Source organism: Oncorhynchus nerka, linkage group LG9a, assembly GCF_034236695.1.
Source record: "Oncorhynchus nerka isolate Pitt River linkage group LG9a, Oner_Uvic_2.0, whole genome shotgun sequence".
NCBI lineage: Eukaryota > Metazoa > Chordata > Actinopteri > Salmoniformes > Salmonidae > Oncorhynchus > Oncorhynchus nerka.
Genome location: NC_088404.1, coordinates 32,778,979 through 32,794,499, shown reverse-complemented (window position 1 = coordinate 32,794,499; position 15,521 = coordinate 32,778,979). Strand labels below are relative to the sequence as shown.

The 15,521-nt window shown below is 42.2% G+C and overlaps 1 protein-coding gene across 2 annotated transcripts; it reads right to left on the bottom strand.

Annotated features, from left to right (window-relative positions):
- Positions 1-3,939: 3,939 nt before the first annotated feature.
- prpf18 (PRP18 pre-mRNA processing factor 18 homolog (yeast)) lies at positions 3,940-15,354 on the bottom strand. Of its 2 annotated transcripts, XM_029667922.2 has the most exons (11): positions 15,203-15,354; positions 14,748-14,825; positions 12,860-12,886; positions 6,435-6,539; positions 6,221-6,334; positions 5,827-5,976; positions 5,554-5,622; positions 5,196-5,336; positions 5,041-5,112; positions 4,772-4,927; positions 3,940-4,621 (listed from the first exon to the last, which is right to left on the bottom strand). In XM_029667922.2, exons 1-11 carry the CDS (start codon positions 15,266-15,268, stop codon positions 4,541-4,543), a joined length of 1,059 nt encoding a protein of 352 aa, XP_029523782.1. In that variant the 5' UTR covers positions 15,269-15,354; the 3' UTR covers positions 3,940-4,540. The 2 variants fall into 2 exon arrangements, with proteins under 2 accessions (XP_029523782.1, XP_029523783.1); XM_029667923.2 differs by lacking the exon at positions 12,860-12,886.
- Between the last annotated feature and the right edge of the window lie 167 nt (positions 15,355-15,521).

The following is a 15,521-nucleotide window of genomic DNA, read 5'->3' as shown; positions in this document are numbered from 1 at the left end:
CAACGTCGATGTTTTGGGTCGCCGGCTGGGATCCATTCCGTTGTCCTGGGTGGAAGGCAGAACACAGGATCCGCTTCGCGAAAGTCATATTCCTGGTCATAATGATGGTGAGTTGACGTTGCTCTTATAGTCAGTAGTTTTTCCCGTCTGTATGTAATGAAACCTAAGATTACCTGGGGTACCAATGTAAGAAATAACACGTAAAAAAAACAAAATACTGCATAGTTTCCTAGGAACGCGAAGCGAGGCGGCCATCTCTGTCGGCGCCGGAAGTACCTGCAAGTTCCCGGACATTTCTGGGGGGAATGGCCCTAGCCCTCACCCTCTGATCCAACAGGTCCCAGACATGCTCAATGGGATTGAGATCTGGGTTCTTTGCTGGCCATGGCAGAACACTGACAGTCCTGTCTTGCAGGAAATCATGCATAGAACGAGCAGTATGGCTGGTTGCATTGTCATGCTGGAGGGTCATGGCAGGATGAGCCTGCAGGAAGGGTACCACATGAGGGAGGAGGATGTCTTCCTTGTAACGCAGAGCATTGAGATTGCCTGCGATGACAACAAGCTCAGTCCGATGATGCTGTGACACATTGCCCCAGACCATGACGGACCCTCCACGACCAAATCGATCCCGCTCCAGAGTACTGGCTACGGTGTAACGCTCATTCCTTCGACGATAAACGCGAATCCAACCATCACCCCTGGTGAGACAAAACCGTGACTCATCAGTGAAAAGCACTTTTTGCCAGTCCTGTCTGGTCAAGCAACGGTGGGTTTGTGCCCATAGGCGATGTTGTTGCCAGTAGTGTCTGCTGAGGACCTGCCTTACAACAAGCCACTGTCCAGCCTCTCTCAGCCTATTGGGGACAGTCTGAGCACTGATGGAGGGATTGTGTGTTCCTGGTGTGTTCCTGGTGTAACTCGGGCAGTTGTTGTTGCCATCCTGTACCTGTCCCGCAGGTTTGATGTTCGGATGTACCGATCCTGTGCAGGTGTTACATTGTCTGCCACTGCGAGGACGATCAGCTCTCCGTCCTGTCTCCCTGTAGCACCGCTTCCATATGTGTATTTCATATTTTTAATGTCTTCACTATTATTCTACAATGTAGAAAATAGTAAAAATTAAGAAACCCTTGAATGAGTAGGTGTGTCCAAACTTTTGACTGGAACACATACATGTACAGTGGGGCAAAAAAAGTATTTAGTCAGCCACCAATTGTGCAAGTTCTCCCACTTAAAAAGATGAGGCCTGTAATTTATCATAGGTACACTTCAACTATGACAGACAAAATGAGAAAAAAAATCCAGAAAATCACATTCTAGGATTTTTTATGAATTTATTTGCAGATTATGGTGGAAAATAAGTATTTGGTCAATAACAAGTTTATCTCAATACTTTGTTATATACCCTTTGTTGGCAATGACAGAGGTCAAACGTTTTCTGTAAATCTTCACAAGGTTTCACACACCGTTGCTGATATTTTGGCCCATTCCTCCATGCATATCTCCTCTAGAGCAGTGATGTTTTGGGGCTGTTGCTGGGCAACACTGACTTTCAACTCCCTCAAGATTTTCTATGGGGTTGAGATCTGGAGACTGGCTAGGCCACTCCAGGACCTTGAAATGCTTCTTACGAAGCCACTCCTTCATTGCCCGGGCGGTGTGTTAGGGATCATTGTCATGCTGAAAGACTCAGCCACATTTCATATTCAATGCCCTTGCTGATGGAAGGAGGTTTTCGCTCAAAATCTCACGATACATGGCCCCATTCATTCTTTCCTTTACACGGATCAGTCGTCCTGGTCCCTTTGCAGAAAAACAGCCCCAAAGCATGATGTTTCCACCCCCATGCTTCACAGTAGGTATGGTGTTCTTTGGACGCAACTCAGCATTCTTTGTCCTCCAAACACGACGAGTTGAGTTTTTACCAAAAAGTTATATTTTGGTTTCATCTAACCATATGGCATTCTCCCAATCTTCTTCTGGATCATCCAAATGCTCTCTAGCAAACTTCAGACGGGCCTGGACATATACTGGCTTAAGCAGGGGGGACACGTCTGGCACTGCAGGATTTGAGTCCCTGGCGGCGTAGTGTGTAGGCTTTGGTAGGCTTTGTTACTTTGGTCCCAGCTCTCTGCAGGTCATTCACTAGGTCCCCCCGTGTGGTTCTGGGATTTTTGCTCACCGTTCTTGTGATCATTTTGACCCCACGGGGTGAGATCTTGCGTGGAGCCCCAGATCGAGGGAGATTATCAGGGATCTTATATGTCTTACATTTCCTAATAATTGCTCCCACAGTTGATTTCTTCAAACCAAGCTGCTTACCTTTTGCAGATTCAGTCTTCCCAGCCTGGTGCAGGTCTACAATTTTGTTTCTGGTGTCCTTTGACAGCTCTTTGGTCTTGGCCATAGTGGAGTTTGGAGTGTGACTGTTTGAGGTTGTGGACAGGTGTATTTTATACTGATAACAAGTTCAAACAGGTGCCATTAATACAGGTAACGAGTGGAGGACAGAGGAGCCTCTTAAAGTTACAGGTCAGTGAGAGCCAGAAATCTTGCTTGTTTGTAGGTGACCAAATGCTTATTTTCCACCAGAATTTGCAAATAAATTACAAATCATACAATGTGATTTTTCTGGATTTTTTTCTTCTCATTTTGTCTGTCATAGCTGAAGTGTACCTATGATGAAAATTACAGGCCTCATCTTTTTAAGTGGGAGAACTTGCACAATTGGTGGCTGACTAAATACTTTTTTGCCCTTCTGTATGTATAAAATGAATAATTTTATGAGAAAACCCAAGGGTGTGCAACATTTCTCTCCATGTTAGGAATAATGGACAATTGAAATGAGGTTGCTAAATCAAGCAGTTGAAGAGGTATTGATATTTTGAATATTGTGATCATGCACTTTTTTGACGGACCCTAACTAGTTGCATTGACGGTGCGCTAGGCTGCCTACACCATTGCGATGTACGAAACTCGGTTCGGAATGTGTCAAATAAGACCTGTGCAATGTTGCACATATTTTTTTCCCCTTCATAGTGTCTTACCTGAGGTCGTTTGCGAGTTATTGAAGTTTGAAGGTCCGACTGTCTTTTTTATTTTAACATTTGCTGCCGAGTGGCGCAAAGGTCTAACATATTAATTTTGTCCCCCCCACACCAGATTCGATCAGGACATGCAGGTTGAAATATCAAAACTAACTCTGAACCAACTATATTAATTTGAGGACTGGTCGAAAAGCGTTAAACATGTACGGCAATTTAGCTAGCTGTTAGCTAATTTGCCCTGGGATATAAATTTGAGTTGTTATTTTACCTGAAATGCCCAAGGATCTCTACTCCTACAATTAATCCACAGATTAACAGTCAACCAAATTTGTTTCTCGTTATCTCTCCTTCAGGTTTTTCTTCTTTTGACATTTTATATAGCAATTGGCAACCAACTAAAGGTGCATTACCACAACTGACTGGAGTATGAACCTCAATTCATCTTTCAATCACATGGGTATATGCTCCTAAAAACAAATGAGATGGGAGAGGCAGGATTTGCAGGGCATTAAACTTCACAAATAGAACCAAATTCCATTTTAGCGCCTGGCCACGCAGACGTGCGCGAACATTTGTTAACATGTGTACATTTATTTGGCAACATTCACAGCAGTGTCTGGTCAGCGCGTAAAGATTTGCAGCAATGCGTTGGTGTGTAGACAGACAAGTGTATAATAAACATTGGCTCTGCTGTTGGCCTCTGGAGTTTATAGATTAATAATTTTACAGCTATATAGCGAACGCTTCTCATTTAAATGATCTTCTTGTGCTTTGGGAAATTATAAAGCTAGGGAACATTTGCAGTTATCTAAAAGTTCCATCAAAATGTATTCTCTAAATAATATTACTTCTCAATAAAGGAATAAATGGACTGACACCGAACACCCCCTGAATTTAGAAATATGTATTGCATTAATAAGAACAGTTTACCATTCAGAGATGTAAACTTTGACAGGTTTCAACTGCTGTTTTCTCATTCTTGAATTTAAAGCTTCTTTTTTCAAAGCTTTGCATAATAAAACTTACACATCATGGCTATTCTTACAAAGATATAGAACTAGCACACTGGAGAAAGACTAATCTTAGAAGGGATATTTAAATCGTTCATTTGAGTAACCTGTACACCCTAAAAATAAAAAAAAAAGCCAAAACGGTAAACAGTGGCAAAAATTGAGCCTCCAAATATACATGAACAGCTGGATCTCCATTGACAGGTATGTAGACAGAAGTACAGAGACTTCCTCAGCTATTGTGATTTCCAGACGTGTAACCAACCAGTGGATACCAATCCTGATCCTGTAAGACTACAAAGTATACAAGTATGCTTTCCTTCCAACCCAGCACTAGCGCACCTGATTCAACGTATTTTATGATCACTAAGACCATAGTCAATTGAATTAGGTGCTGTAGCACTAGGTTGGAACAAAAGCCTGCGCACCCCAGGACTCTAAGACAAGGCTTGGTAACCACAGGTGTAGACAGTCAGTGTACTACAGGGCATTGTACTCCACGCACTTTGAGGGGTCTGTGGAGAAGTGTTTCTGGCAGATAGTCATCAACCTTTTTAGTCCCTGTTGAAGAGAGAGCAGACGTTAAGATATGTTCACAAGAAGGCTGAGCAGTCAGCTATCTTACTTATGATACTCTATTTGGGTTAAACCAGAGGTTAGGGGTCATCTTTGATCCAAGTTATATTCAGAGGTTAACCCGGAGGTCCTAACCTGGATGTATTTTCTCTGGGTCTCGTCGTTGAGGACGTGGGCCACGTGTTTGGAGAAGATCTTCTCTCGCCCCGTACGGGCGTGGATGCCCACCATGGTCACCCCGATGGGCCAGGGGGCATTACCAATGGCCATCTGCAGGTATGCATCGTTCGCCTGGAACAGACAAGCACAGTTTAAGGACAACCGCCCAATCTTAGTTTAGTTACATCATACTAAACACCCAATATAAGTGATAAGTGACAACAGGTAGAAAACAAGTTCAATACCTTTACATATTCTCTCTGCAGCATGAATTTAATGATGTCTGTGATTGATTCTTTGATGTCTGCTGGCAAACTCTAAAAAACATAAAGAATGACAATAAAACAAGACCATATCCACCATACTCATTTCACAGGGGGCAGTTCTGAGGTGAACACACCTTCTTGCGTAGTTTCCGGAATAGAGGTTTGAGGTAGGACTCAGTCTGTTTCTGGGTGGCGCTGGCCAGCTTGCCCTGGACGCTGCGCTTCACGTGGTCCTCTCGACCGTTCAGGTCCTTCGCCCAGACTCCCAGCAGGAACTACAGACCACAACAAACTATATCCACAACTGCCAAGAAACTACTGACCATAACACAACCATGTTAAGCACACAAACGTTATATATTTTTTTTACATCTCCATCGCAGCATTACAATAAATAATTACAACACTGGATAGAGATCACATCAGCAACTGTTGAATTAGCAAACAACTCTCCCTGAAGCAAAAAGCTGAACATAACGCTCTCAGTCTCACCCTAAGGACTTTGTCGATGACATCCTGGTCCCCATTGTCATCTCCCGTTCCCAGAGATTTACCCAGGGCCTGTAGGACAACAAATACCAAACAAGAGGACAAAGGGAATACATCGTTCTTGTGATGCATTGACACATAGGACTTTGTTTGATCTGTGGTAGAAGAGGGACATTCAGCACTTTTTTATTTACAATTGTGGATTTAAATGTGGCCCTTAAACCCTGAGTTAAGAACAAATATAGTGGCTTTAGTGACTCTCCAGTCGCTGTGTACCTCCAGCTCCTCGATGGTTGTGTCTGCCTCGTGCACTCTTAGGTCGAATTGTGTGTCCACCTCACCCGGCTCCCCAGTGCCCCCTACGATCTCATTCAGGTACTGTGCATCAATCTTATCCATGGCTGCCTTCAGGTCGTTCCTCAAACCCTGCCCAGAGAATACACAGTAACACAGGTGATCATCTTTACATCACAGGTTGTCAGTTCCTGAAAAGTCAGGTATAATGTTCTGGGCTAGCATGTACACAACACTACCAGGGACAATGAGAGGTGAGTGTTTAAAAGTGTGTCCAACTCTTCTTTAACCTTACAAAAACAATATAAAACCCACCACAAAAACAAAGAGCAAGTTCGCACCACCACCCTGCCTCATAACAGTGACAGGATGTTACCTTGTTGACTTCCGGAGCGAGAATCTCAATCTTCCTGAGCCTCTGGAAGGCCTCGTAGTCTGACTCTGCAAACAGACGCACCGGTTCCCCTCGCTCCCTCAGCCGCCGGATCACCTGGACAAACAAACGAGCACGTCTCCTCCCTGTTCATACCAACTGAACAGAACCCAGGAGGCTTGACACAATAAAAACCATCTCTGATTGGCTGACTCACCTCCTGCCGAGAGAGCGACATTGGCAGCTTCTCCTCAGTCAGCTCCAACTCTAAAGTGCTATTGGACGAGGTGGAGGGATCTGCTTTCTCCTCTTTCTTCTCCATCTTTGAGATAACACAGAGGTAAAAGGGAGAGAGAGGGGCATGGGTTAGTTTCCTGCTTTCACTGCTATAGTGTACCACAGTATGAGTCATAATAACCAGCGTTCAAACAGGTTCCATTCATTTTTCCCAAAGGGGATTTTAGGAACACTTAAAATAAGGGCTGTTCATATAGGCTTAACCTGGCATGTGGTTTTGATAACCATGTAAATCTTTTTTTGACAATGTGACTTATCTATTCGCCTGTATTTACCTCCAAAAATGCTAATTAGGCTAGCAAAGAGCTACAAATGCCATGATCTGGACGAGACTGCCAAATCAAGGCAAAGGTAAATTAATCCAGAGATTCTAATATTAGCTAAACGTAGTACTGAATAAATTGGCAACATCTCTTACATTTACAATTTTATGAACTGTCTTGTGCAAGTTTTAAATTGACACAATACCTGTTAGCAAAAGGTATCAGCTAGAGATGACATGCAGAAGCTTGCAAAGATGTTGTTTTGCATGTCTACTTTGATGCTAATTAGCATTTTTAAATGAGTAAAGACTAATATATTGATAAATAATTACATGGTTCTCAATGTCACGTCAGGGTAAGGATACACAAAACACAGGGTATTTTAGAATAACTTAAAATAAACGCTATGAGAAAAATGAATAGTGGAAAAAAATTATTCAAACCATTTCCCTGTTTGACCGCTAGGTTTCTAAGTATTATGACACCTCCACTGTGGGGCTCTAGTGGCTAAACTCAGATGTCTCCAATACAATTGGCTCTCACCAGAGATCTGTATATATAATGACAAGGTGCTCATGTCGCCGTCCTAACAATAGGAGTTAGCAGGAAGGCATTCAACAAGCGTAGGTCCATAATAAGCCCATAGAAACGCATTGGGCTTATTTGGGACAGATTTTGGCGAGAGTGAAACCTCCTCTCTCAGCTGGTGAAGTTTTATCATAATCATCCTCAAACGGCGAAAATGCCAGCAGAAGAGGTAGAGCGTGCTCACTCCGTACTGTCATGCAGAGACATTATCTATTGCTGCTGACTCACCTGGGACCAGCAGTCTCTTCCAAAGCAAACCAATACTGTAAACAGAAAGACTGCTGGTATACAAATCCATCATACCATTTCATAGCAGCATGAACATAGGAAAAACACTGTTGCATGTAGACCATATTCATGGCTGTTAAAAATCATGTTTTAAATTATTAAACCACTGCATAGCAATTTCATCTTTCAAATATACGTCGGGTTGGGTTGCAAAGGGTCGGAAACTATCCGGAAATTTTCCATGGGAAATTAAGCCCGGGAATTTTGCTTAGATTCATTTAAAAAAAGTTTGCCTATAACAGGGAACCTTTGTGGGATACACATGGCAATTCTAGGTCTTGTGGCATATTTTGGTTAAACTATTCCCAATTCAATGGAATTGCAACCCTCTGCATGCACAGTGCACTCTTCCATCACATGTTCAGGTGATTCTCAAGATCTTGCACACAAATGAGATGCTATTGAGCCCACACTAGTACTGTCCGAGCCAAGGACTACATGCTTTTTGGTATGTTTTGATTACAATACAGGGAGGGGTGAATATATTTTCTGACATGATTTATGTTAATAAGTAAATAGTAGCCTACAGCAAAGTGTGTTTAAATCATTTCTAACTTGTTAATTTCGGCTGATTAGTTTTTGTTACCATGTGGGTTTTAGCTTGCTTGAGCCTGCTAACTGAGGAGTGTTAATTCACCTGTTTCCATACATGTTTTATTTTAAGACCTCTTTAAAACATCTTACAAAAGGAGTTGTTTAATCTAACTGCTTGACTATTTATCTGTACATGAAGACATTTCACTACAGCTAATGTAGAATGAAAAGCTGTGTACATTTGCAAATACTGTGGCAAATATGTGAAGAATGCAACAAAGATGCAGAATCTGGCCAAGTGCATAAAGTTCCCTCAGCGTTCACAACAAACAACCTGAAAAAAGTCCCTCTACTTCTATTCGAGGTGAAAATTATGAATCAGGCACCTTATCAGTAGCAACAGCTCATGGTTCTCCTGGAATTTGAAGTGTTTTTGACTCATTGGAGGAGCGTAGTCAGAAATGCTGATGAATGCCTTGCATGCAACTAGTTCACCTCTGATGCTCACAGGCAATGTGTATTGGAAGAGATTTCTGAATGTTCTTCACCCAGGATACACCCCTCCAACAAGACATGCTTCATCTACTAGTGTGCTGTATGCAGAGTTCAACAGAGTTCAAGTGAAGATCAAGCAAATCAGATAAAGCAGACTATTGCAATCATCTCTGATGGTTGGTCGAATGTTCGTGGGCAAGGAATAATTAACTACATCTCCAACCCTCAACCAGTATTCTACAAGAGCACAGACAAGGGACAGACACACCGGTCTCTACATTGCAGATGAGCTGAAGTCAGTCAATGACTTGGACCACAGAAGGTATTTGCACTGGTGACAATGCTACAAACATGAAGGCTGCTTGGTCTGAAGTGGAGGAGTCCTACCCTCACATCACACCCATTGGCTGTGCTGCTCATGCACTGAATCTGCTCCTCAAGGACATCATGATACTGAAAACAATGGATACACTACAAGAGAGCCAAGGAAATGGTTAGGTATGTGAAGGGTCATCAAGTTATAGCAGCAATCTACCTCATCAAGCAAAGAGAGAATAAGAACACCACATTGAAGTTGCCAAGCAACACCCGTTGGGGTGGTGTTGTCATCATGTTTGACAGTATCCTGGAGGGGAAGGAGGCTCTCCAAGAAATGGCCATATCACAGTCTGCCGATATGGAGAGCCCCATCAAGAGAATCTTTCTGGATGATGTATTTTGGGAGAGAGTGGTAAACAGCCGGAAACCTATAGCAGTAGCCATTGCACGGAATGAGGGAGACAATGCCATCATGTCTGATATTCAAACTCTGCTTGCATATGTAAGAAGAAATCCATACTGCGCTGCCCACTTCACTGTTGCTCCAAGCAGAGGAAACTGCAGTTCTGAAAAACATCAAAAAATGTGAAGACTTCTGCCAGAAGCCCATACACGCCACAGTGTACATGTTGAACCCCAAGAATGCTGGCAAGAGTATCCTGTCTGGTGTAGAGATCAACAAGACCTATGTTGCCATCACTACAGTGTCGTCTCACCACCTTGGCCTGGATGAGAGCAAAGTTCTTGGCAGTCTGGCCAAGGGCACTTCCAAGCAAGGGCTTTGGGATGGAGATGCAATATGGCAGCTGTGCCAACATGCAGTTGAAATCAGAAGTCAGAAGTTTGCATACACCTTAGCCAAATACATTTAAACTCAGTGTTTCACAATTACTGACATTTAATCCTAGTAACAATTCCCTGTCTTAGGTCAGTTAGGATCACCACTTTATTAAGAATGTGAAAATGTCAGAATAGTAGAGAATTATTTATTTCAGCTTTTATTTCTTTCATCACATTCCCAGTGGGTCAGAAGTTCACATACTCAATTAGTATTTGGTAGCATTGCCTATAAATTGCTTAACTTGGGTCAAACGTTTTGGGTAGCCTTCCACAAGCTTCCCACAATAAGTTGGGTGAATTTTGACCCATTCCTCCTGACAGAGCTGGTGTAACTGAGTCAGGTTTGTAGGCCTCCTTGCTCACACACGCTTTTTCAGTTCTGCCCACAAATGTATATATGATGGAGGTCAGGGATTTGTGATGGCCACTCCAATACCGTGACTTTGTTGTCCCTAAGTAATTTTGCAACAATCTTGGAAGTATGCTTGAGGTCATTGTCCATTTGGAAGACCCATTTGCGACCAAGCTTTAACTTCCTGACTGATGTCTTGAAATGTTGCTTCAATATATCAACATAATTCTTCTTCCTCATGATGCCATCTTTTTGTGAAGTGCACAAGGCCCTCCTGCAGCAAAGCACCCCCACAACATGATGCTGCCACCCCCGTGCTTCACGGTTGGGATGGTGTTCTTCGGCTTGCAAGCTTCCCCCTTTTTCCTCCAAACATAACGATGGTCATTATGGCCAAACAGTTCTATTTTTGTTTCGTCAGACCAGAGGACATTTCTCCAAAAAGTATGATCTTTGTCTCCATGTGCAGTTGCAAACCGTAGTCTGGCTTTCCTATGGCGGTTTTGGAGCAGTGGCTTCTTCCTTGCTGAGCGGCCTTTCAGGTTATGTCGATATAGGACTCGTTTTACTGTGGATATAGATACTTTTGTACCGGTTTCCTCCAGCATCTTCACTAGGTCCTTTGCTGTTGTTCTGGGATTGATTTCCCCTTTTCGCACCAATGTACGTTCATCTCTAGGAGACAGAATGCGTCTCCTTCCTGAGCGGTATGACGGCTGCGTGGTCCCATGGTGTTTATACTTGCGTACTAGTGTTTGTACAGATGAATGTGGTACCTTCAGGCGTTTGGAAATTGCTCGCAAGGATGAACCAGAGTTGTGGAGGGCTACAACTTTTTATGAGGTCTTGGCTGGTTTCTTTTGATTTCCCCATGATGTCAAGCAAAGAGGCACTGTGTTTGAAGTTAGGCCTTGAAATACATCCACAGGTACACCTCCAATTGACTCAAATGATGTCAATTAGCCTATCAGAAGCTTCTAAAGCATGACATCATTTTATGTAATTTTCCAAGTTGTTTAAAAGGCACAGTCAACTCAGTTTGTAAACTTCTGACCAACTGGAATTGTGATACAGCGAAATAATCAGTCTGTTAACAATTGTTGGAAAATTTACTTGTGTCATCCACAAAGTAGATGTCTTAACAGACTTGCCAAAACTATAGTTTGTTAACAAGAAATTTGTGGAGTGGTTGAAAAATGAGTTTTAATGACTCCAAACTAAGTGTATGTAAACTTCCGACTTCAACTGTATCCTATCAGCCACCTGGCGGAAGGGACTGAGGCTCTTTCCCCTGTTGCCTCCATGATCCTCCAAATCCCACCAACTACAGCCGCAACTAGTCCTTGTTTGGGAACACACACACACCAAATTTTAGGCTTTTTTTTTTGCCTGACAACAAGCCATTCCCAAGGTTGGAAAGTGACAGTGAAGATAAGGCCTCAGAGTCTGATGTTCAAGAGGTGGACAGAGGTCCAGGGAGAAGACAGAAGCCTGAGAGGAAGATTATTTTACAGTTGTATGTTGAAAATGTTTTTTTGGGTAGGTGCGACGGATCATTGGGGATCATTCAACATTCCATTTTGTTGTTCAGTGAAATTACCCCATGTGAGTCAAATCAATTAATTAAAGTTCAATGCGTAACTTTAATTGTTTTTTATTTCTATTGTTAGGATTGAATCATATCTACATGATAAGATAGAAGGTTTATGTTTGTCTCCATATGATATGGTAAATATATTCAATGCATTAATGTTAATTCCCATATATTCCTGTTAATTCCCACAGAAAGTTTCCACCTCTGAATATTCCCCAAAATGTGCAACCCTACTGATGGGTCATGCTTTTAGAAGCACATGCATCTCTTCACTTTAAGATTGTGTTTCTAGGAAGAGCACAATCAAAATAATTTTAAAAAGTACAACACAAAAGCCCCCAAAATGCACAAAGAATTCAAGTCAGGTGCAGGTGCTGCATTTGTAAGCTAAAACCCACTTTATAGGCACATTTAGAGCTGTATTAGTCAGCTGAATTGAAATGCAGTTCTCCCCACACATGAGCGATTCTCAAAAGTAAGGCAAAACCTGCAAACACAAATGGGGAAAAACAAAGTTGTTTCTGCTACAAAGGCCCATATCAAACTCATTTGAAATATAAGAGGCAAAGCCTGATTAACCCAAAACTTTAAAAAGCAAAAGGATAAACTGACAACAGAGCCTAAACTCATGCTCAACATGGCTATGTCCCAACTCTCCATTCCTTGCCCCCTCCTTCCAGACAACTGATCAGTGAAGGGACTGAATACAACCCACACATCCACCACTTAAATTGGACAGGTCTAAGCAACATGACTGAAGCTCTAAGCTTATTGGAAGGATGGGTGGAGCAATCATAATATATTTTTACACTGTGCTTACATTCAGGTAACATTGAAGCAGCCTGGAGGAAAGAGCTAGGTAATGGGTTATTTTTGGACTGTATATAGCTAGCTTGCTGCTAGATACATTTCCTCCATATTTTGAACTCTTATCAAGTCCTTGCAGACAGGTACAATTGAAGGGAAGAAGCAGTGGAAAGGGGAGCTTTGCAAGATTTTTGGGACACACCACTGCCTACGGTCAATCATCCTCGAGACATGCTCCCTGCCTTTGCTGTGCCATCATCCCCTACCTGTCTCTCAGGTGCCTCTTTCTGAACCTGCAGGGCAGCGTTCACAAGGTGGGAAGAGAGCACAGTCAACACAGGCTATACAACATCAGAAAAACACCACCACACAACCCTGTAAGGGGGTCTAGTCGTAGGCTGCACTGTAACTCTGAAAACAAGTCACTGAGGGGAGAAAAAAAGTGGAGATTGAACAGACAGTGCAGAGATAGGAAGGGAATGGAAGAAGGTGGCGGACAGAGAGGAAAAGAGAATCTCGAAACAAGGAGTAAGATGAAGGGCACAAGGGAGAGAGAATAAGAGAGAACAGGAAATGAGCCTTTGATCATAAATTGCAGTTCTATTACATTACACATAAGAGTCATTGGATGAAGGCGTCTTCTGTACAGGGGAGTTTTGTTAAGAGCCCCGGCACTCGGTCTGAACATTACCACGCATCGCTTGCAGTATGGTTTTATGAAAGATAAGGTCTTTATTATTCTATCAGTGAGACATTTTCAAAAAACAAAACTGATACTTTTGTAGGGTTAGGGTTCCCACACGGTCATATTTCCATGTTACAGCACTTGTTTACGGAAAACAGACAAGACCGAGGGACTACATCGGCGTCTCTGAACACCTGTGTGTAAACAGCAGGCGGCCACAAACGCGTTGTCACTGAAAAATACTGTCGACTGCAACTTAAAACCGTCTCAAAACAGCACAGTAAGTGCATTTTGATGTGATATGAAAGTAGAGGGATTTGTGTTCCTAGAACTGTACATATTCACATTTAGATTGAGAAAATGAATAACTAAGGAAGAATTTCACTTCTCTCATCGACTTAATCCAGCAGGATATTACCCTGCATCCCAATGCTGGCTTTCCTCTGACGCTAAGCAGGGTTGATCCTGGATGGGAGACCAGATGCTGCTGGAAGTGGTGTTGGGGGACCAGTAAGAGGCACTCTTTCCTCTGGTCTAAAAAAATTACAATATCCCAACGCCCAGGGCAGTGATCGGGGACATTGCCCTGTGTAGGGTGCAGTCTTTCAGATGGGACATTTAACAGGTGTCCTGACTCTCTGTGGTCACTAAAGTTCCCATAGCATTTATCAGAGTAGGGGTGTTAACCCCGGTGTCCTGGCTAAATTCTCAATCTGGCCCTCATACCATCATGGCCACCTAATCATCCTCAGCTTCCAATCGGCTCATTCATCCCCCCATAACTATTCTCCAGGTCATTGATGAATATGAGAATGTGTTCTCAGTCAACTTACCTGGTAAAGTATTTATTTTACTTCAAATCCCAAACCCCGGAATGGTCTACTAAAGGCATGCTTCAGTTCGGCTGGAGGCTAGCTGAAGTAAACTAGGCAAACCAAACAAGTGTGCTTGCATACTCCTTTAAGACCTTGTGCTTTCCCCCCTCATTTTTCAAATACTACTGTTTGTCCATTTTGAGACACCATGGCCAGTACACACTTCCTTAAAATAATCAGAATTAATCAAAGATAAGTAAATTAATGACTAATTGAGTTTTTGCCAAAGAAAACCTTAGTCACACAATTGTACTTCTAAGTCATTTGGTGCACGATTTCTGAATGAAAACAATTGGCATGAAAATTAGTCCCTCATTGAATGACAAAGACATCCCTGAAGAATCCCTACTGTTGACCAATCACCGACGAAGTAGCGTAGACTTCGGGTTGAGTCAACAACAACAAAAAGTGTCAAGTCTAAAACGTCCCAAACTGTATTCATAATATATGTACGAACTGTTTCGGCTGGGAAGCATGCATACGCCTTTCTTTAGTCTCCTTCGCAAGTTTTCCTGGATGTCTCGCCTCTAGATTTAGAAACGCTGTTAAACAAAATTAAATTAAATTTAAAAAATAGAAACGCTGTGATATTACCTTGTAGCCACATCTTTCGAAATACTCATCTTCTTCTTTTCGGGCAAGATCGGCTCGTTTGAAGTATTTCTTTGAATCCTGTGAATAGAATCATTGACACCGCATACCAACAATAAGATGCAACATTTTAAAATGTAAAAAATAATACTTAGCTAACTAACGTAGATGAGCTCTTGAAAATAAGCTAAGATAACTAGTTAGCTGGCGCAAGCATGCCGCTAACCTCAGAGCCCTATAGCTCTTAATGTTATCATGACGCAGGCTCACCCAACTTGTACTTTTAAGCTAACGTTGGCTAGCTAGCTACTATTTTGAGTAAAAATTCAATTAAACGTTCATGTACCTGCCCACGCCAAGCAACCTAGCTAATTATCCTAGCCTAGCTAACTTAAAGCAACTCTAGCTAGCTCAATTATCTAGCTGACTAGTAAACATACTAGCTAGCAGCTACTCACATTAATAAGATCTTTGTCTTCAATTAGTTTTCTCTTCCTCACGATTTCAGCTTTTAAGAAATCCATATTAATTATCAAATATGTCGTTATTTCATTAGTCTTTACAGTTCAAATATGTAGACCGGATCAGCTGTTTGTTTCCAGCATTTTTCCCAATCTGACCCGGACGTGAATAAGATTTCCTCCAACGTGAATATTCACGTCATGGCGTAGCAATGTTTACAGAAAATTGAATAGCTCTACGTACTCTTATGAATCCACAGATATGATTTTTGACTCACTGAATAATGTTCACTCTATCAGTGATATAGCATCTAAA